This window comes from Lucilia sericata, unplaced genomic scaffold (genome assembly GCF_015586225.1).
Source record: "Lucilia sericata isolate MDLA Ls3-8-SP2 unplaced genomic scaffold, ASM1558622v1 Contig000256F_arrow, whole genome shotgun sequence".
NCBI classification, from domain to species: Eukaryota; Metazoa; Arthropoda; class Insecta; order Diptera; family Calliphoridae; genus Lucilia; species Lucilia sericata.
The window spans coordinates 107,501-129,832 of NW_023994282.1; the positions used below are offsets into that span (position 1 = coordinate 107,501).

The 22,332-nt window shown below is 31.5% G+C and overlaps 8 protein-coding genes across 11 annotated transcripts in view; 5 read left to right on the plus strand and 3 right to left on the minus strand.

Annotated features, from left to right (window-relative positions):
• Positions 1-7,839, plus strand: part of LOC119602840 (choline-phosphate cytidylyltransferase A) — a 25,208-nt gene extending 17,369 nt beyond the window's left edge. For 2 of the 3 annotated variants that reach the window (XM_037954605.1, XM_037954606.1), the window contains exons 3-6: positions 5,157-5,342; positions 5,425-5,562; positions 5,654-5,816; positions 6,185-7,839. In XM_037954605.1, coding sequence (XP_037810533.1) covers positions 5,157-5,342; positions 5,425-5,562; positions 5,654-5,816; positions 6,185-6,783 — 1,086 coding nt within the window. In that variant the 3' untranslated portion in view covers positions 6,784-7,839. Of the gene's footprint in view, positions 1-4,774; positions 5,067-5,156; positions 5,343-5,424; positions 5,563-5,653; positions 5,817-6,184 lie in introns of those variants that run through there. The other variant, XM_037954607.1, reaches the window with a different exon arrangement.
• Positions 7,840-8,293: 454 nt separating this feature from the next.
• Positions 8,294-11,636, minus strand: LOC119602839 (RING finger protein 10). The gene is made up of 4 exons (XM_037954604.1): positions 10,890-11,636; positions 10,331-10,820; positions 8,939-10,265; positions 8,294-8,880 (listed from the first exon to the last, which is right to left on the minus strand). Exons 1-4 carry the CDS (start codon positions 10,987-10,989, stop codon positions 8,428-8,430), a joined length of 2,370 nt encoding a protein of 789 aa, XP_037810532.1. The 5' UTR covers positions 10,990-11,636; the 3' UTR covers positions 8,294-8,427.
• Positions 11,637-11,883: 247 nt separating this feature from the next.
• On the plus strand, positions 11,884-12,840 carry LOC119602842 (probable Golgi SNAP receptor complex member 2). Its single transcript, XM_037954609.1, has 2 exons — positions 11,884-12,168; positions 12,235-12,840. Exons 1-2 carry the CDS (start codon positions 12,029-12,031, stop codon positions 12,737-12,739), a joined length of 645 nt encoding a protein of 214 aa, XP_037810537.1. The 5' UTR covers positions 11,884-12,028; the 3' UTR covers positions 12,740-12,840.
• LOC119602843 (chromatin modification-related protein MEAF6) lies at positions 12,760-13,899 on the minus strand. Its single transcript, XM_037954611.1, has 3 exons — positions 13,619-13,899; positions 13,339-13,552; positions 12,760-13,276 (listed from the first exon to the last, which is right to left on the minus strand). Exons 1-3 carry the CDS (start codon positions 13,763-13,765, stop codon positions 12,999-13,001), a joined length of 639 nt encoding a protein of 212 aa, XP_037810539.1. The 5' UTR covers positions 13,766-13,899; the 3' UTR covers positions 12,760-12,998.
• On the plus strand, positions 13,852-15,212 carry LOC119602841 (peroxisome biogenesis factor 2). Its single transcript, XM_037954608.1, has 4 exons — positions 13,852-14,112; positions 14,172-14,249; positions 14,317-14,748; positions 14,813-15,212. Exons 1-4 carry the CDS (start codon positions 14,062-14,064, stop codon positions 15,119-15,121), a joined length of 870 nt encoding a protein of 289 aa, XP_037810536.1. The 5' UTR covers positions 13,852-14,061; the 3' UTR covers positions 15,122-15,212.
• A 223-nt stretch (positions 15,213-15,435) lies between these two features.
• Positions 15,436-20,454, plus strand: LOC119602846 (DNA primase small subunit). 2 transcript variants are annotated; one of them, XM_037954616.1, is made up of 4 exons: positions 15,436-15,610; positions 18,363-18,591; positions 18,753-18,909; positions 19,352-20,453. In XM_037954616.1, the coding sequence occupies exons 2-4, from the start codon at positions 18,399-18,401 to the stop codon at positions 20,370-20,372; spliced, it is 1,371 nt and encodes a 456-aa protein (XP_037810544.1). In that variant the 5' UTR covers positions 15,436-15,610; positions 18,363-18,398; the 3' UTR covers positions 20,373-20,453. The 2 variants fall into 2 exon arrangements, with proteins under 2 accessions (XP_037810544.1, XP_037810545.1); XM_037954617.1 differs by having other exon boundaries at positions 15,439-15,610; positions 18,398-18,591; positions 19,352-20,454.
• Positions 15,719-18,240, plus strand: LOC119602847 (UPF0183 protein CG7083). Its single transcript, XM_037954619.1, has 3 exons — positions 15,719-15,974; positions 16,033-16,287; positions 16,365-18,240. The coding sequence occupies exon 3, from the start codon at positions 16,387-16,389 to the stop codon at positions 17,701-17,703; it is 1,317 nt and encodes a 438-aa protein (XP_037810547.1). The 5' UTR covers positions 15,719-15,974; positions 16,033-16,287; positions 16,365-16,386; the 3' UTR covers positions 17,704-18,240.
• Positions 20,448-22,262, minus strand: LOC119602845 (heat shock 70 kDa protein 14). The gene has a single exon (XM_037954615.1). The coding sequence runs from the start codon at positions 22,110-22,112 to the stop codon at positions 20,586-20,588; it is 1,527 nt and encodes a 508-aa protein (XP_037810543.1). The 5' UTR covers positions 22,113-22,262; the 3' UTR covers positions 20,448-20,585.
• Positions 22,263-22,332: the final 70 nt, after the last annotated feature.

Below are 22,332 nucleotides of genomic sequence, written 5' to 3' on the forward strand. Positions count from 1 at the left end.
AAACGAATGATTGTTAAACTGTTGGTATATTATAGACTTCCATACTACAAAATAGTCTTAAAACTACCATTCATTAAGTACAATGAAAGTAACGCGTTAACATCTTTTTAAGAGTTAAAGTTCAACATACGATACTTAATTTTTTATAATAACTAAACATTTTTATAAACTTTAAGCCATTATAAAACAAACTTTAACCTTAATTAACCATAATGTTTTAAAAGTTTATTAATATAATAATTATAATAGTTTAAACTAAACTATATCATAATGTAAACTTAAATGCTTCATTGGACCTGAAAATTGCAAATGAAATTGCTAAATATAAACACATACTACATACATACAAATGTATGTATGTAGACCGCAGTAAAAAATGTGTACATGTATATATGTAATATGTTATTATTCAATGGGGATCTCCTCTAAAAAACATTATGAAAACAAGCAAAATAAAAAGACACGTCGTCATTATTGCATCATGTTTTGTTCTCTTTTTTTATATTCTTCTTACCGGGAAAAATATTTATATATAGTGGTGATAATACGTATAATATGAACTCATTTTGTTGTTGTAAACAACTAGAAATGATGCGTAGATTTTTGCAAAAATATTAAACTTTAGAAATAAACAAATAAAAAACATTTATAATAGAATTTAAATTAAAAAAAACACCAACAAATGCTTGCAAAAGATACTAGACTATAACAAACATCTCAAAGTCAAAAGTTTTGTACAAACATATGGAAATATACATATTATTTAAGAATGATCTTTAAATTAATACATTTTATATGGTAGTATTATGTCCATTATACATGTGTAGCTAATAATTTAGTAGCAATATGCGCAATTTTTGGAGATTTTTATTTTCAAATTTTCTTATAATAAAATTACATCATGGAATAAAAATAAAGTGTATTTTATGGTGATTTCAAGCACAAAATTCTTCAGAGGTTTTTTTAAAAAAGAAAGCAAACCTTACCTAGTATACCATCTATCTATCTATCTATCTATCTATCTATCTATCTATCTATCTATCTATCTATCTATCTATCTATCGAATTATCTATATTTTAAGACATAATTATTATTTCGTAGTATCCTCAGCCTAACCTGAACAAAATTATTACTATCTTCAACAAGTTATAAAGCATTCAAACGCATAAAAGTTGTTATACGCAATTCCCCACCCCAAATGTAATTAATCAAAACCTATAACGTAACGAATAGGAGGCAGGTTTAATGTCCATTTAATATATTGTACTATATATACAATACATAATACAATTTATTTCACGTGACCTCAACAAATTACTTTCTTTCAAGCTCGTCATTGTACTCGAGTCAATTTTCTGTACGACAAACAATAATGTAAACAAACATACGATTCTTCTTGGACGGCAAATTAATAAAATTAGTTTTTTTTATTATTGTATATATAGAATGTATAGAAAATTTAAATAAATGTAACTGTTATAAAAATAAACAATCGGGCGAGGAAACTACAAAAAAATGTCGACGTTGAAAGCAAGCAGTCAAATTAATGATTGTGACTATAAATGTATTGGTACATACAAACAAACATCATTATCATGTAGTTAGTACATTATCACGCCATCATCATCTCAGAGTAGTACCAGTACCAGACAATTTTATTTGAAATGAAAGGTTTCTTTTTGTTTTGTTTACAATCTGTTTTTATATTGTATGTATGTAAATGTGTTTTTATATACAGTAGTTTTCCGATTTAACGAACATTCGTTTCTACGAACATCGCCTTTAGCGAACTATCAATATTTTTACATTGAGTACCTTACATAACGAACAAAAAATATGTTTTGTACTCAGTTTAACGAACAAATATAAATAAAATAATTTAAATTAGAGTTAAATTAACAAAAATAACTAAAAATCATGTCAGAAAAGCTTCGACGTTATTACTTTTCCATTGCTTTCGAATATGGATTTCGAGAGTTGATTTTTTCTAATTTAGTAAAATGAATATTCTAGATAATCTGAGATTTTTTTATTAAAGATTTATACAAAAATATGAGATAATCAAATCCACAATCCTTAATGTCGCAAAAACTAATGTCGATCGAATTAGAAAATCGAAACAAAAAATGTTTAGAGAGGCCAATGTATACTTTTCTAGAAGCTCGTGCTCAACCCGAATTTGGCCTCAGAATTTGAAATCATAGAAATTGGTGTTCAAAATAAAGACTTAGCCAATCGTATACCTTAACATTTCGCTTTTATTTTTCGCCAAACTAACAAGTCCTCACTGTGACCATAATTTTTTCCAATTCTAAGAATTGGAAACGATATGTTATAGAATAAACAATATAAATAGTTTTTCTTTTGGAAAAAGGATATTTACAGGAATAGCTGTGAAATAAAGGAAAAATATTTCAAAAAACTTTGGAATCAGATATCTCAAAGAATGAAAACGATGAAACTGTGAAACAATGAAACGCTTTAATAACTTTACATTAATCTATTTCCTAAGGAATTCTGAGGCCAGGTTCAGATTCATCGCAATTCCAGCCATTGGGTTTAAACTTCTTTAAGAATTATGTCGTCCGAGTGCTTTTCCAGAACGTAGATTAGTTATACGAAATAAACTGAGTTTTTTCAAATTTCTTTATTGTTTTTACATTGTGATATAAATTGCTAGTTTTTCATAAAATTCTTATAAAATATTGTCTAAAGAAATTATATTTCCTGGAACATATTTTTATAAATTAGATTTTATGTAATTTTAATTATTTATGTACCCAAAAGACACTTTCGAGTTAGTACTGCATATAACGAACTTTTCGATTTAACGAACAGGCCTGGCAACATATAGGTTCGTTAAATCGAAAAACTACTGTACATACATATGTATTTGCATCATTTGTTTACATTTTTATGTATATTATGTACAATCGTTTTTTTTATTTATTTAACTTAAGAATTCGAACTGTAGCAAAAACACAAAACAGATTTGTATATAGTTTTCATTAATTTTAATCAAAACAAATAGTTTTTAATTGATGTAATTGATTGGTTATGATAAAACAAATGAAATTTTATACTTATTCATCTAATAACAATTTCATTTGCAATTTAATATGTTTAAAAGGGAAAAAGAATACATATTAGGATTATGGTCAAACTTGGAATCGATTTGGTGCTGCCGTGAAAACAACGATTTTTATAACTTACGATTTTCGGAAGGGAATATTTTAATATTTCCTGCTAGGTAGTACCATAAACCTGAATTCTTTTCTGGTTATTGTTTATGTGGTTTGGTATCACCCCGTTTCTTATCGTAGAGATTATTTTCTTCTTTCCCTTCCATTCTTCAATTTATTTGCTAATCTCTAATAAGTTTGAGATAATAACTTTTCAGGTGTGTTTAGTATTTTTTATTACAAATCAAAGTCGTAAAATTTTAGGTTATTTTTTTAAATAGATAGATAGATAGATAGATAGATAGATAGATAGATAGATAGATAGATAGATAGATAGATAGATAGATAGATAGATAGATAGATAGATAGATATATAGATAGATAGATAGATATATAGATAGATAGATAGATAGATAGATAGATAGATAGATAGATAGATAGATAGATAGATAGATAGATAGATAGATAGATAGATAGATAGATAGATATATAGATATACAGATAGATAAATAGATAGATAGATAGATAGATAGATAGATAGATAGATAGATAGATAGATAGATAGATAGATAGATAGATAGATAGATAGATAGATAGATAGATAGATAGATAGATAGATAGATAAATAGATAGATAGATAGATAGATAGATAGATAGATAGATAGATAGATAGATAGATAGATAGATAGATAGATAGATAGATAGATAGATAGATAGATAGATAGATATATAGATAGATAGATAGATAGATAGATAGATAGATAGATAGATAGATAGATAGATAGATAGATAGATAGATAGATGGATAGATAGATAGATAGATAGATAGATAGATAGATAGATAGATAGATAGATAGATAGATAGATATCTAGATATATAGATATATAGATAGATAGATAGATAGATATCTAGATATATAGATAGATAGATAGATAGATAGATAGATAGATAGATAGATAGATAGATAGATAGATAGATAGATAGATAGATAGATAGATAGATAGATAGATAGATAGATAGATAGATAGATAGATAGATAGATAGATAGATAGATAGATAGATAGATAGATAGATAGATAGATAGATAGATAGATAAACAAATAAATACATTCTTTTGAATCTTAATGTAATACCCTCATGTGTCGGTTCATTTCTTTCCTTTAATCAAAAATTAATTTAACACACAAATATTCTACATAATTGGTTTCGTTTTGGTAAATTAAAACAATACACACTCATATTCATTGAACCCACTGTACACTACTTAATAACGCTGTTGTTGATGGTTGCTTTTTTAGTATTATTTCTTTCCAATAAATTGCCAATATAAAGAATAGTTTGTCACTTGATTCTTAAAGCCGAGTCGCCGGCTTACTATGTATTCATTTTTATATACGACTATATAGCGTAGCGGGTTTTTATTATAAAGAAGACTAATTTCTTTTAATTGAAACAAACATAGAGGAAGACTCAATTTACTGGACAAAAAAATCATCATAGTAGTGGTAGCAGTAGTAGTTTTATTCGTAAACGAACAATAAATGATGAAGCGTTATGTACATATAGAGATCCAAGTAAAACAAATTTGCAAAATCAAAAATCTAGTCATTTATCCAAAGGAACTTCAACGAGTAACACTGTAGTAGCTTCCGAGATTTAATAAAAATAATAAAATTAAAAAAGAACATAGTAATGGAATAAAAATTTGTCAATTGCAGCAAAATTATAAATTTGAAACGTCATCGAAAAAACAAAGCGTTGCATTACAAATTATTTTTGATCAAAATATTTTTCTTATTAATAGAAGTTTTCAATTAAAAATAAACGAAACAAAATGGCGGTTGTAAAAATGTTGCCTTTACACATGGACTTTAAAGAATACGTAATAACTTATTATTTTACTGAGCAAATTAAAAGCAAACAGTGAAAATTAACTTTCCTCCTCTATTATCTGTTTTGTGTGTGTTTTTAGACGATTTGCAAACCTGCACCATTTTCCACCGATGAAGAGGCTGTACGTGAACGTGATCGCTGTGATTATAACTATAAGATAACGTATCAAATGGCCCGCAGCGGTCAAACCTCTAGAAGAGTACGTGTTTATGCTGATGGTATCTATGATTTATTCCATCAAGGTCATGCCAGACAATTAATGCAGGTAAATTAAACAGAAATAAGAAAATCATCATTATACAATTTAATTATTTATTTTTTTTTTAATTATCTGTTAATAATTACAGGCTAAAAATATTTTCCCTAATGTCTATTTGATTGTGGGTATTTGCAATGATGAACTCACCCATGAAATGAAGGGCCGCACAGTAATGAATGATTTTGAACGCTATGAAGGCGTACGTCATTGTCGTTATGTTGATGAGGTAAATATCTAGTTTTTTTTTTTTTTTTTGGCTTTATTTGTGTGTGTGCGGATGATTTGATAGAAATTTACTAAACAATTTTCTTCAACAGATTATTCCAAATGCTCCTTGGACTTTGAATGATGAATTTATTACTTCCAACAAAATTGATTTTGTTGCCCATGATGACATTCCATATACTGGCGATGGAGTTGATGATATTTATGGTTGGTTAAAGGCTAAAGGCATGTTTGTGGCAACTGAACGTACTGAAGGTAAGAAATTAAAGAAAATTTTTAATTTAAATACTTTTTTTTAATAAAATTGTTCACAAAAAAAAGCGAACTTGCACTAAAAATTCGATTTTATACGAAAGATTAAAATTTTTTATTAATAATTTTTGACCAAAAATCTTTTCATTACAAAATTCCAAATTTATATTAATAATAAAATATTTCATTAAAAATAAAATTTTTTATAAAAAAAAACAATCAAACTTTCACTAAAAATTCCATTTTTTATAAATCTCCAACTTAATTTTCGTTAAAAACGCAATTTTTCTCTAAAATATCTATATTTTTTACTAAAAACTCTATATTTCACAAAACTAATTTCACAATTCTTTTTTATGTCGTATTTCCAGGAGTCTCTACTTCAGATATTGTTGCTCGCATTGTTAAAGATTACGATTTGTACGTACGACGTAATTTAGCTCGTGGCTATTCGGCTAAAGATTTGAATGTCTCATTTCTTTCCGAAAAGAAATTCCGTTTACAAAACAAAATGGACGAACTTAAAGATCGTGGACGTCGTGAATTGACTAAAGTCAAGGGTGATATCATAACAAAATGGGAAGAAAAATCACGTGAATTTATTGACGCTTTCCTATTACTGTTCGGACGTGAACGTCTTCATCATTTGTGGAACGAATCGAAGGGAAAATTGATACAAGCCCTCAGTCCACCTGGTAGTCCAAGTGGTTCAGTAAATGGTGATTATATTGACTTTGACGATGATGAAGATGATGAGGCTCTCGACGATGATGGTGTGGCATCAAGGGGATCAAGTGATAATGGTCCTGAGGTAAATATTCATATGGAACATTCACCGCGTGGTAGACGTACTTATCATCGACGTGTGGTCGATAGTCCCACAACGTTACGCAGAAATGATCAGTATTCGCCGGACGAAGAAGACGATGATGATGATGATGATGTGGAATTTGAGCGTAGAAGTAATTAAATTTTGAAAAAATATTACCATTATATATGGATGGATGGCTGCTTAATAAAACAAACATAATTGTGTAGAAACACTTATAATTATTGTATTGTAGCGGGTATAACAAACAAACAAGCAACATTTAGGAAGTTTTAATAATAATGGTAAACAACAACAACAACAGAAGAAACAAATCTTTTTTGAATAAGAGAGTTTAAACAAAAATTAACAAATCTATTTGAAATATTTAAATTTAATATAACATACGCCTTTTTTAAAGAACTAAACTCATCGTCGTTATTTATTTAGAAAATGAAAACAAACACTACTTACTACTACTACTCCTTCTCCTTCTCCTCATCATCATACCACAATAATTACAAATTGCTAACTTTGCAATTTGAATTGAAAACACATTGAATGTGTAGAATGTATGGATATTGGTTGTTGTTATGTATGTACGTATTGAATTGTATTTATAAAATACAAATCATATTTTAAAAGAAACAACTGCAAAAGCGTATTTTCAAAAATTAGAAAAAGCCCTAAAATTTAATATTTTATACGTTTTTAGCTGAAAATTCTATTAATATTTTTGTATTTTATAGATTTTTTTTTATTAGCAAATGCATTATTAGTTTTTTTTTTTTTTGTAAATCTTTATTTTTCTGCTCGCCCTCTTTAGTCTTAGTGTATTTCTAAATATTTTTTAATTTATTATAATTTTGTCCTTTATTTATAATTTAATTTAATTATAATTTACTTATAAACCATTTTACTAATTTCATGTTGCTCTTAAACTATTGTTTAAATTGTTTCCTATATTTAATTAGTTTTTTTTTTTAATAATTTGTTTATTTAAATATAAGAAACATACTACTTACTGGCCATGCTGTTTGTTGTTAAAGAGCTATAAAATAAGAAATTATCATTTCTTAAGTAAATTATATTAAAATATATGTATTTAAAAAAACACCCATACAAGAAGCATGGCTACGACGTTTGTGTAAATAGTTTTAATAAAACAATGAATGTATTGCAATCTCATTATTATGAGAATTTTTTTTAATTACAAAACAAAATTCCGTTTGAAAATTCATTAAGAAAAATTAACAAAATCAACCACAAATATAAAAAACCAATTGAGAAAGAACATGAATATTTTGTAATATATTTTGGACTTGCTTTGAAATTCAATAAAAAAGACAAATTCTTATACAAATTGAATTTAATTTTAAATGAAAAATGGTGTTTTATTTAAAAAATCAATAAAAAAGTGTAAATCTAAAATTTTTTTCCTTTCTACCAGGCGAACCTTAACCAGAATCTGTTGGTCACGTTATGTTTTTAAGAAATTTGTTAAGCCTAAAGTATGCAATGTAATTTGTATTTTGTTGTTTATTTAACCCCTGCCGGCATCGTTGGTTTTTATTTAAATCGTTTCAAAGTAAAACCAAAATGAATGGGGTTATATTAATTTTTGTTATGTTTTATTAAGTATTTTGTAAATAATGAATTGTAATTTCAATAATATAATGGTTAAATAATAATATTTAATAGATTTCTTAAATCACTTCACAAAAAAACGAAACTATAGTTAGATAGACATCTTAAATAAAAATCAATTTTTAAAAACAAACAAAAATAAAAGTTTAGTTTTCTGCTTTAGTTGTTACCACCAAAATTCATGCCGGTAGAATATAGAGGAAGCATTTTCTTAGTTTTTTTCGATTTCTTATTACCACCAGTGGCATTTGAGTTGTTATTATTGGTTGATTCATTGGCTTTTGTTGTACATTTTCTTTCCTTCTTTTGCGATAAAGCTTGAGCCAAAACATCGCCTAAATTAGTTTGTATAGTATTCAAAATGGAAGTCTCGCCATCATCGGTTGTTAACTGATTGCCAGCAGCAGCAGCTAAAGTTGGTTTCATTTGAGCTGCATTTAGATTAGCCCAAGGTGTATGTTCCTTTTTGCAGTGTATAGCAATAGCAGAATAACTGCAACTGCCAGCACTACTGGTGCTAACAGTTTTAGTGCGTCCACCTTTAGAAGTTGAGGGAACATTATCGGTCATATCTAGGTCGCTGGCGGGCACTAGAGATTCCTCGAAACCACACTGTAATACAAAAAATATAACCAGTTGTTACCCTAATATCTATAATGTTACAACTTACCGTTGGAAATTCATGGGACGATGTTATATTTATATTAGCTGTACTAGCTACAAGTTTTCCCATCTGCCGCTCATTTATGGCATTTATGTGCTTCTCACGTTCCCGTTCTTCCCTAGCGCGGCGTTGACGTTCCTTTTTGCGAAACAATATATCGCCCTTGAAGGCTTGTATTATGTCCTCGGTGACATAAGGTGGTTGCAATTCAATTTCCACTACAGCAAATTGGCAAGTCAATGGTAAGTGGCCTAAACAGGTAAATTTACGACGATGATCTTCATCCATTGAATGCTGTTCCTTTTGTATAATTCGAGCACTAATAACAGGAGGTGCATCGGCTAAGGTGCCATAACAAGCCTGCAACATTTTCACATTTAATGGATGTAGATAAATATTCTGACCATCCTCAGATTGATAGAAATAATAAAATTTATTTGGCGATGACTTTTGAGCACATGCTGTTTGAGTATATGAAATAGTATCAGTATTAGAAGACGTTTCTGAAGTTTCTTCTTCAGCATTGATTTCTTGTTTATTTAAAGCCTCATTGTTGGAGTCCGTAGCTTCTTCAGTTTCTTTTAGCTCATTATTAGCTTGAAGTTCTGCATGTTCAATATTACTGATATTGTCATTTATAAGCCCTTCTTGTGCAGTTACTTCAAATTTGCCTTTTTCCTCGATGTTTTCAGCAATTTCTTCAGATTTATATTTTTCCTCATCCTTTAGTTCGATGTCACCCAGTAATTCTGTTCGTTCTTTTAACAACTCAAGGGCCTGTTGTATGAATACATATTCTGGACAAGACTCATCCACATCTGTCAGTAGTTCTCTTTGTTCGCGCGATAAGATATCAGCTACATCACTACGTTTTGCTAATATGAACTTCGAGAATAGTTTCTCTTTCAGGGGACTACTGACATATGGATATTTTTCGATATTTTCTTCATTTTTATCGCCATCATATTGTTCTATGAATAAAGAGCCCTTTTTGCGTCGCATCAAACGGAAGGTTATGCGAGAGTTAGCATTAAAGGCTTGCTGTTGAACAATAGAAGCACTTTTTAAATCACCCACATGTATGGCATCATAACATATGGGACATTTACGCCAGGTCTTGTCACTTAGAGAAAGATAGTGTAAAACACAAGGCCAGCAATAGACATGACCACAACGTGTTACTTTAGCAGCCACTGGTGGATATAAGCAAATGGGACACTGTGGTTCATCGGGTGTCTGTATATTGATCTGTTCGATTAAAGACCAATCGATGAGGGTGTCTGGCGAGTCATCGGTTTTACGTTTAGCCGATGATTTTATAACAAATTGAAAGCTGGATACAAGAGTAAACAATTATAAATTTCGTTTCTTTGAAAAATCATTACCTATAATACTTACTTTGCTTGTAAAAACTGTTCTTTATTGTATTTATGCCTTTTAACATGACCATGACGTTGGTTATAACCATTGCCGCTACCACCATTACCAGCGCTGTTAACACCATCGTAATAGTCCACTTCACGTGGAGTATAGTAAAAATTCAATAAATGATTTAAATTCTGTTTCTTGCTGCCGGGAGCATAAATGGAATTTAGCTCATAATCGTTGGGCTCAAAACGTTCTACAGCTGCTCCATAGAACGTTGTATCCCCATACCCTAATCCGGTGCCGGTAGTAAAGTGATTTTCGTTAGAGCCACGATATGAGCCACCGGAGTTGTTGTTGTTGTAGCCATTATAGCCTCGGGCACGTGGTCTTTTGTCCACATTCGGACGTACTTTTGCTGATTGTTGTTGTTTACTATTACTGTTGTTGTTATTGCGTGCCGATGTTGAGGGGTTTTCACGACGACGTGAGTTTTTTGGCCAATGTTTATTTGTTTGTATATCTTCAATTATTACGTATATTACTTAGCAAAGAGAAATATATAAGCGAATGCAAGTATATATATACTCACCAGAAGATGATTTTTGACAATTTGAATCAGTTGTTTGATTGGATGTTCTCGTATTGCCAGTTCTTGAAGAATAATTTTGTTTCTTGTTGTCCTTGTCCATTTTTGTTATTGTTGTTATACTTATTATAGAAATAGATAGAAGATAAAGAAATCAGCTGAACGGTTTCCAACTGGTGACACTGATGAAATTTAAAAGAATCCTTGGAAGTTTTTCTACTACCACTTGCCCTCTTCGCTTTCGAAGATTTAATGCGACGAACTTTGTCTCCACATGGAGGTTTTGTAACTTTATTTAATTTTAATTTAGACATTTTTACTGAGCCATGTTTACAAATTTTACCCAAAGAAAATTATTTCTCTTTGTTAATATTTAATAAGAATTTGTTAATTTCAAAAATAATATAAAATTTTACGATAGTTCTTGTTTTTTTCGTAAAAATTACGAATTATTGCGACTTTTTCTTTTACTTGTGGTGCGAGCGAACACACGAACCAAGTTTCGTTTGGCACAGAAAAAACTTATGACGTCAACTTTTGTGTTTGAAATTGTAGTTCTATTTTTTCGAATATTTTAAACTCCTTAAATTTAAAAGGAGTTGCGAATGATTTATTTTATGAAAAATTTCCAAAATATGTATTAAATGAAAAATAAAAATATTTTTCTGATTAAAATACGAAACCCAATTTGATACGACCGACGACGATTGTAAAAATGGCCACCAGCTAAGAGTTGCCAAGTACTTTCCTATCCTCCGCAAATGGTCAAGTTACCGTACTTTATTGATAGCTCTACATATATAGTATTGCCAGATCACCCAATCTATCCGTTGTTTTATTTTGTAAAGAAAACTATATAGTTTTCTGTGAATATACATATTTTATCTTAAATGAGCTTATGCTCAATATGTTCCCATATTTTAAGTGTATATTTTTATTTTTTGAGCAATTTATTAATTTTCTTTTAGCCGGCTGACTGGAGATTTTAAACAGTTACCGTCATTGATTTTGATCGACTCAGGACTCTGAGTAGATGACACACGTCACAACAAAAAAACAACTACAATTTCATGTTTTTGCATCACTAGAAAACAAATTGGATCAGGATTAAAGAATAATTTTTAAAAGAAATACCGACAAATATGGAGACTTTATATCATCAAACAAATCGAATATTACAAGAGATTGAGCAAAGCTTTCAAAAATTAGTACAGACTGCTGGACAACCGGATAATTATGATGTGGAAAATGAGATACAAATGAAAATAACACAAGTAAATTCGTAAGTTCAAATTAGCCCATTTGGATATGATGTGTTCCATATTAAATATATTTGAAATTATTGCAGCAATTGTGACCGTTTAGATGTTTTACTCTACAAAGTGCCGGCCTCACAAAGACAGAGCGCAAAAATGCGGGTGGATCAAATAAAATATGATGTCCGACACCTTCAGAGTAGTTTGCAAATGTTTAGAGAAAAGAGACAGCGTAAACAACAGGAATTGTCAGAACGTGAACAGTTATTAAGTCACAGATTTGCACCCAATAGTGCTGAAACATGTCTCGATATCGATTATGCTTTACAACACAATACCCAGTTGGGTAATGCTCATCGGGGCGTTGATGATATGATTGCAACAGGCGGTAATATACTCAGTAGTTTGGTAAATCAACGTAGCACGTTAAAAGGGGCCCAAAAACGCCTGATGACTATTGGTAGTACATTAGGTTTGTCCAATCATACAATGAAATTGATTGAACGAAGATTTGTTGAGGATAAGTATGTAATGTTGGGTGGTATGTTTGTTACGTTGGTTGTTATTGTGCTGGTCATCTATTTTATGGTTTTATAGTTTAAACATACGATAAACAATTTTGTTTGCCTTTATATCTTTATTTCGAACTCTAATTGTAAGATTACAAGCAAAGAATAAAATTCTACACAAATACGTAATTAGGCTTTTTAAAAATAAGTAATTATGTGAAGAAATAAGAAAAAATTGTCTTGTATTTTTCAACCTATACCACTTGTGCGGGCCATAATAATGTTTACCCTGTAAGGTCGCGGCTTTCGTATTAGTAAGTAGAACGGTGCCGCGGCCGACCCCTAAATCATCGATGTCTTATCTTCTTATTAATATGACCGCCTTTTTTAGCGGTTACACTTGATGAGGAAAGCTTACTTTTGGTCGATGTATTGCCACTGGGTGTAGTGGGTTCTTTATTCGGTTCCCTTTGCGGTGTAGAAGCGCGGTCAGATTTCTCTTCTTTGCCTGAGCTTTTAATAGAGGTGGTACCATCGTGTGCCGTTGTTGTGTTTTGGTTTAAAGCTATCTGATTGTCGCTAGAATCTTCGTTAGTAACAGAATCAGATTCACTGGCTCTTTCAGCTAAATTAATTCATAATATAAATATGGCATAGCTTGTTATAATGGTGTAATTTTTAACTTACGGTTACATATGGCCATAGAAGTAATAGAGGATTTGGAAAATAATCGTTCGGCTTCTTTAAATTTGCGATTTCGCTTATCGGCTTTGGAATTGGTTGCCTTATTCGAGGTCAAATATCTTTCCCAACCACGTATGATGTTGCCACACAATTGAGTGTCCTCCAGATATGAACCCTCAAATGCATATATTTGTCTTTCCAAATTAGCCAGTTGTTCCTAAAGATTTATTGTGCGGGAGATAGTTTTGAAAAATAAATATTTTTATATTTATATTGAACTTACTGAAGTTTCCGCCTTTTTCTTGATCAAATCGGCCAGTTCTGCTCTAGTATCTAAATTGGTTGATTTTGTAGTAGAATTACTTTTTGTCGACTTACGTTGTTTATTATTGAGTGTATCATTGTTGGTCTTAATCGAAGGTGAGCTCATTTTGTTCAAATTTTTGACCAAAAATCAAATTAAATGATTTTTCTTAATTGTTTGAGAAAAATTACACTTTTTTCCTTATTTTCTTCGTTTACAAACAATATGAACAGCTGTACTCAAGTGCTGTCAAGTTTTTATTGGATTTTTTATTTACAGACATGCTATTTTTAAAGTGCTGTCTAGTTAAATTATTATTTTTCGTATTTTGTTTTGATTACAGTGTTTGTATTATTTCTATTCCTTGATATCACTGGGCATAGTACAATTAATTTTTAATAAACAAAACAGAATTTGTTAAAATGCATTCCAAAGTGGACACAAAAAACCAATATGTTCCTCGTGTAAATCAGGTAGATATACAATTGTACAAAATAAAGATTATATTGATTTTATTGAAAAATCTTTGTAGATTGATGCCATAAATTTAAACAAAGATATTACACGACTGATAAGAGATAATCTTTTAGAGAATTTACAGGCCATATCGGTGAGTTTGTAAAATATTTTTGTAGTTTAATAATTAATATAATATGTATTAATTTTTTACGAACCAGCCCGTTTTGTTTGTAAGAATACAACCTGAATTAGACTTAATTATTCAGTCAGCTCTTTGGTTTGGCTCCGTGGGAAAACGTTGTTCCACTTTTGGTCAACAATTACTGGTTTTAGCTTACGATTCCGAACGTTTAACATTATCCCGTTTGGTTTTACATTTCTGCTTAACTGTTCTACCTAGTTATGTCAAGAGTTTGGAAGAACGTAGACTAAATAGACGTTATGAATGGTTACACAAATGTTTGGAATATGGCGAGAATGCTGCTCTGGTTTTATCTATATTAAATTTCTTTAGATTTCTGAAAACCGGCCGAAAGCCCACTTTAATTGATTTCTTTTTGGGCCTAGACTATGTAAGTCTACGTCATAATCAGCGAAGAGATATTGGTTATAAATATTTGACCAGAGAATTATTGTGGGGAGGATTTATGGTAAGAATTTTCTCAAATACGAAATATCTGGTAACAATCGCTTTTACTTATCTCTTTATTATAGGAAATTCTGGGATTGGTTTTACCAATTATTAATTTTCGGAAATTGCAACGTCTAGGTAAAAGTATATTTAGTTACAAAAAAGCATCAAGTATAGTGGATACCCAGCAGCAACCTTTACAAGTAAAACCTAAACTTTTGCTCTCATCCGCGTGCGCATATTGTGGCGAGCGTCCCACTTTGCCCCATTATATGGGCTGTGATCATATCTATTGTTATTATTGTTTGACCGCTAATATAACTACAGATTCAAAGTTTTGCTGTATAGTATGTGATAGTCCTGTTCCCACTGAAGGCATTCAGCCTTTGTGAGATACATAGCACCAATATTTTGCTTGTCTAGTTTATAAGAAATCGAGATGGGACTTTAATACATATAATAAAAATAATTTTAATTTAAAAACTCACATTTTTTCATTAGAGATTTCCTATCAAAATCGAATATTTTAAGTTGTTGACAAAAAAAATAATTATTCAATACTACTTAAAAATCCGAAAGAAATTTCAATACAATTTTTTTATTTTGAAGCAAATACGGAAATGATTTGAAATTCCAATTTCTTCCCTCTTAATACCAAAAGTACTTATGGGTATTTTATTCTTTGATCATCACAAGTGAAAGTGCTGCCAAGTTATATATTACCAAAATTTTGTGTTGTTTAGCATCGATACAAGGTGCTCTCCGTATTATTCTAAATATTATCATTCCTAGAGCATAAAAAAACAATTTCATACAAAAATCTAATCATACTGTGTAAAGTCTACAATATATACATAAAATTAATTAGTATTATATTAAAAGTAAGTAGAAATATTGTAATTTATTGTATTTACTTTTGCGCCAAAAATTTGCACAACTTTGCCATACAGTACCACCAAGTTTTGTTTTGATGTTAGGGAGCCATTTTTAAAATAACTATTGAACAGCTGTTAGTTATTTTGACTTTTGAGTGATTTTTTCTTTGTTTTCGTTTTCTGTTGTCAAATGAGTGGGTTTTACTAGTGAGTCTTTTTTTCTTCATTTAAAACGAAATACAGAAAAAATAAAAATTAAGACGACATAAACAAATTTTCATATTATTATAACGAATTTTTAAGGAATAGTAATGAAAATCGCTTAAACAACAGTAACATACTAAATAAATTAGTGTTTTACAAGAAAAGGGTAATTATTTCAAAATTAAGTTAGTGAGAAAAGTCATTAAATAATAATTACGTTTCAGTTAAAAAAATAGAAGAGGACCCGTAACAAAGAAAAGCAAAAACAATACAAAAAAAAAAAAAAACAACAAAAATTAACAAAATTTGCTCATATCAGGGTCAATCAACAAAATAATATTATTATTTGGAGACCTTGCAAAATCATAGAAAATAATTGATAAGATTTAAGAAGAATTCTAATCATAACACTGCCACTGTCTGCCAACAGTTTTGTTTAGTTTCGTTTCGTTTTTTTTTTGTTTTATCTTTAGAAAAAGGTAAGTGTATTGACTTTTGATGAGTGTGATAAATTATTAATATCATTGTATGGATGGCTGTGTATGTATTGTTTTAGCTATTGAAATCAACCTTTAACAATGTTGGATTTGGAAATAGTGCCTGAAATCTCTTTGGGCTGTGATGCATGGGAATTCGTTTTGGGAATGCATTTCTCTCAAGCTATTGCCATAATACAATCTCAAGTGGGCATTATTAAAGGAGTGCAAGTTCTGTACTCCGACACCAATCCCCTGGGTGTAGATATTATAATTAATTTGCCACAAGATGGCCTAAGATTGATTTTCGATCCCGTCAACCAACGCCTAAAGATAATTGAGGTTTGCAACATGAAGTTAGTAAAGCTAAAGTACGGTGGTGTGTATTTTAATTCGCCCGAGGTGTTACCCTCGATTGAACAAATCGAACATTCATTTGGTGCTACTCATCCGGGCGTATACGATGCGGCCAAGCAATTATTTGCTTTACACTTTCGCGGTCTCAGTTTCTACTTTCCGGTAGATAGCAAATTGCATGCTGGTTATGCTCACGGCTTGGGTTCTTTGGTATTTCTAAGTGGAGCTTCGCCTGTAGTCTCGAAGATGTCTTTGTATGCAGGCAGTAATGTAGCAGAGAATAAAACTCCACCTTTGCCCTTGTCCTGCTATCATCGTCAAATCTACTTGGAGTCGGTCACAGTATTACGTACTGTCTTGGGCAGCACTAAAGGCTTAAAGTTAAAACTCTTCACAGAAGGCTCTGGGCGATCTCTGGAACCACGTAGACAGTGCTTTTCAAAGGAAATTCTCTTTGGTGATAGTTGTCAGGATGTGACCACTCAACTGGGAGCGCCAAATCGTATATTCTTCAAAAGTGAAGATAAAATGAAAATACATTCCTCCAATGTCAATCGTCAAGCTCAAAGCAAACGCAGTGATATATTCTTTAACTACTTTACGTTGGGCATCGATGTTCTGTTCGATGCTCGCACCCAAACATGCAAGAAATTCATTTTACACACCAACTATCCGGGACACTTTAATTTCAACATGTATCATAGGTGCGAATTTCAATTTCAACTGCAGCCAGAGCGATCTCTTAATGACGGCGGTTCTCGTGCTTCCTACGGAGATACACCCACAAGTTCTGTTACAATAAATGCTTATTCCAAGTGGAATGAAATAAGCGCTGCCATGGCTCCCTCGGAAAGACCGGTCGTTCTGCATAGGGCTTCATCTACCAATACTGCTAATCCTTTTGGTTCTACATTCTGTTACGGTTATCAAGACATCATTTTCGAAGTGATGCCCAACAATCACATCGCTTCGGTTACGCTCTACAGTACGGGTCCCGCCAAACACTCTGAAGATCTGTGGCAACAGCATAAAATGCAAGATATACGCCTGACAGTTGCGTGAAAAGTTTCTGGTATATCATTAATATAGAATAATAGGTTTAGAATAAATCATCAAATAAAAGATAGCACAAGGTTCATGTATGTATTTTGTGTCGACATAGGATGAGGAAATTTTCGTATAATGAAAACAAAAACATCCTACCGCAAACATGATGACCATGTTTAGTAATGTAATTATTATTAAAATAAATATACATAATATTAATATTAAAAAATAGGAGCAGAGAAGGAGCGAGCAACAAATAAGAAAACTCCTTTTAAGTCTAAAATTAAAACAATACTAACTTAAAATAATTAATAATCTTTTCTTTAAGTATGCTAAAAAACGATACTGATACATATAGTACATATAGGAATCAATTCGAACAAGTGACTCGATAAAAAGCGAGTACAAACGTACGTGTAGATATCGAGTATCAGTGATTTAATAATTATATATTTAAAAATATATTATATTTTTGTCATTCTTTAATGTTTTATTAACATATAAAAACCCCATAAAACCAAAATAATTTAATAAAAAAAATTAAAACGATTACAACAATTTGTTTATTAATAGAAAAGAAGTTTAAAAACTCGGATATTGTAAAGTAATAAGAATACATTTATACTTTTTCTGTACTTTTCTTTTATATATGTATATATGTTCTACAATTGCAGATTTCCTTTTATTTTATTTAAATAAATATTCCTAGAATGCCTGAAATGGAAGTAGATAATACCACCGAACATGTGAATTCAGATCACCAGCAGGAACAACAAAAGCCGACAACAACAGCAACAAATGATGCGGTCTATGATCCGGCCTTTCTACCTGATATGTTACCTGTGTATTACAAACGATTATTTCCTCACAAACCATTCTACAGATGGCTTTCCTACGGTTTATGTAAGTAAACAAAGAGAAACACTAATGATTAAAAATAGAATAGGGACATGTGTTTTTGGGTATTTTCTCTGTTTATTTATTATGACTGCGACTGCTATGCACGAGCCTTAAAATAACATAAACATCATATCCTATTTCTTTTGTATGCTTTCTATTTTTAGCCGAAGAGGGTATATTTGCTAATCGGGAAATTTCGTTTACTTTACACGACGATATTTACATACGTTATTTATGTTTTGACACTCAAAGTGATTTGGAAAAGGAATTATGTTCCAGATGCCCATTTAAAATTGATATTGGAGCCGTTATGAATACAAGGTTGGTTTTATTTTGTTTTAAAAATAGATTAATAAGCATATGGACATGTAAGGGTTGTTATAAAAATGTTCCGGTCAAAAATGTTATAGAGTACGGTTTGTCTAAAGCTTAGAATAAATTAAATAAGTAGATTTAAATAGTTTAATGGCATACATTAAAAATAAATAAAAATGGAACAAAAGTTGCTACAACGGCCGAAACTTTTGCGGTTTTATTTCATTCTAATCGATTAACAAATTTATTTATTATACAAACTGTTACAAATCTAATTGGAATGGTTTCAATTCCACGCGATATTTTAAAAAAAAATGGGTATATTGCATTTTCGATCTGAATGGACTCTGTAATAGGGGAATCATTACAGAGTTCTAAAATACAAATTTATAAGATTAAAATAAAATTCCTGATAAATTTTAAACTTGTATTTTTTTTCCTTTTGCAGACCTAAAAACAATCGCATTTCAGCTGCCGCCATGACACCAGTACAACGTGAATTGGTTTTTGATATTGATATGACCGATTATGATGATGTACGTACTTGTTGTAGTGGAGCGGATGTTTGCCAAAAATGCTGGAAATTTATGGTTGTTGCAGCCCGTGTTCTAGATGTTGCAGCACGTGAAGATTTTGGATGGGAACACATACTATGGGTGTTTTCCGGTCGTCGTGGTGTCCATTGTTGGGTATGTGATTATGATGCTCGTCATTTGGATACAGCAGGGCGATCAGCGGTGGCTGAATACTTTCAAGTCGTTACACATGTCATGGTTGAGGGAGTTAATGTTCCCAGAGTTCATATAGGAGAGAAAATGCATCATAGCATTAAAAGAGCATTTAAGATAATAGAACCCATGTTTGAGGAGATAATTTTGAGTGATCAGAATCTGTTTTGTTCGCCAAAAGGCATTAGCAAGCTATGTCAGTTTATTGCTGATGATGGGGCTCGGAAAGATGCCGAACAGTTTCTGCTTAATAATCTACAAGATGGTGCTCCGGCTCGTGATGTCTGGGAAGCTTTCAAGCGTTATGCCAACTCTATGCGTTGCAATTCGACTGCCTCCGCATGGTCTCGTAGATTAAAAAATATAATAGAAGAAATTCAATTGGCCTGCTTGTATCCTCGTTTAGATATTAACGTCACTAAGGGATTTAATCATTTACTGAAAGCCCCCTTTTGCATACATCCAGCTACGGGAAAAGTTTGTGTACCATTTAATGCAAATGCTGCAGGTAAATTTAATCCTACTACTGTGCCTAACATTGCACAATTGCTGCAGGAAATTAATGCATTCGATGAAAAGACTAAAAATAAGGAAGAAACAGATGAAAAACTTCGTATAAAGGATTATAAGAAAACAAGTATGTTCAAGGGTGTGGTGGTATTTGAAGAGTTTCTGCGTAAAGTTGAAAGTAGTTTAAAGGCAAAAGCTGTGCAAATGAATGAAGAAAAAATGGATTTTTAATGAACTAACACTATGCACAAAAATGTGTAAATAAAAGTCATATTTTTGGTTTTTTACAGAAAACAAGTTTTTCTATTGCATTGTTTGTATTTTAAGAAAGTTTATTAGTTGTTTTTTAATAAAAGAAAAAATTAAATCTAAAAAGCATTTCTGAAGGCGTTATTTCTCTTTCCAACAATCGTTGCGTCCTTTCTATCATTATGCTTTAATCAATCATATACATCTTAATCGTACGAGTGGCACACTGTTTTCCGCTTTTTGTATTTCAGCTTCAAGACGTACAAAGCCCTCTTCAGGTATACTGGTGGCAGCCTTCTTGATATGTACCTCATTGACTTTTGAACCGTAACGCAATTGGAATACTTCCGAATCCCGAGATGAGTCCTTTAGTTTAATGTTTAAAACTACAGTTTTGGGCAAAACATCACCAGGATTTAAAAGCTTCTGAGCATCTTCATCATCTTCAGCGGAACCGTGCCAAATGGTGACTTCTTCGGCTACACATTCACATTCTTCGGACTGTTCTAAAACTTGCTTCTCACTATCTTCCAAGTAAAGAGTTTGGCGGGCACAACCCACAGCTACGACCTCATCGGCTGATATGGAACTATTTATTTCAACATCGGGATACTTGCTGGAGATGGCCGATTGTAATTTGGGTATTTGAGTAGTGGCACCCAATAAAACAATATTATCGAGTTTTTTGATCTCCGGGTGATCTTTCAAAGCCTTTTCTACACATTCGTTCATTGTTTGCATAAACGAATTTATAACTGGTTGTATGAGACTCTCAAAACGAGCACGACTCATCTGATTGTTAAAGTCGACGCCATCCATTAGAGAATCTATATACAGTTGGGTGGAGGGTAGAGTTGACAGAATATGTTTACAGTTGGCAGCAGCAGTACGGATCTTGGCTAATGAGCGACGACTTTCATGAGGATCTAATTTGTATTTTCTTTGAAATTCTTCGCAAATAAATTTCACCAGCTCTTCCGTGAACTGTTGTCCGCCTATGGGGAATGGGCCGAAGCATTCAATTTTAGTATATAGACCATGCTTAACTTCGAACAACGCAAAATGTGAGAATAGACCACCACATTTAACAGTTAATACATATTTGGCATCATCGTTGGAGGCATCCTCACCAATACCGTATGCTAAAACGGCGGCAGTTGGCTCGTCCACTATCTGAGCCACATGGAAGCCAGCTTTTTCGGCGGCTTGGGCCAAAATATTCCAAGAGTTTGCTGGATAGTAACTAGGTATGGAAAGGACAACAACAGGTTTTTGGGTAGCATCACTGTAATATTGTCTGGCTAGTTCTAGTTCCGATTCAAAAAGTTTCACTTGTACTTCAAATGCTGAAATCTCTTTAACAACCTCTTTGTCTTCATCGTCATTCCCAGGCTGTATTGCTTTCAACACGAACGTATGCTTGTCTGCGTCATATTCACATGGTAACGTTTTTCTAGCCTTTGTACATAATTCCTCCGTTATGTCTTCGGGAGCTTTAAGAAACTGAAAACTGTTTGCCACCGCTTGTTTTGGTTTGGAGGACATTTTTTGTTTGGCAGTTAGACCACACTCGATTTCCTCATAGCCATCCCATAATAAACATGCTTGTGATACACGATCTCCTTGTTTGTTGGCTATGACATCTGGTTTTGTATCAGACGGTTTAACATGTGCTATGCAAAGGGTGCTATTACCCACTTTTACGCCAAAACGGGGCCACATTTTTTTAATTTAATTATTATAATTTAACAAATAAAATATTAACAATTCACTTAGGAAAAATTTTACTAAAATACTATAATATAACCTTCTTTTTTCACGTATGGTTAACTGTCAAAAAGACGCGGCGTGCAAAATGTTTGACAGGTAAACAAACATAAAGTTGCCATATTTATGGAAAATGAACAAATTACAAAAAATACGTTCAAAAAATCTACGATAT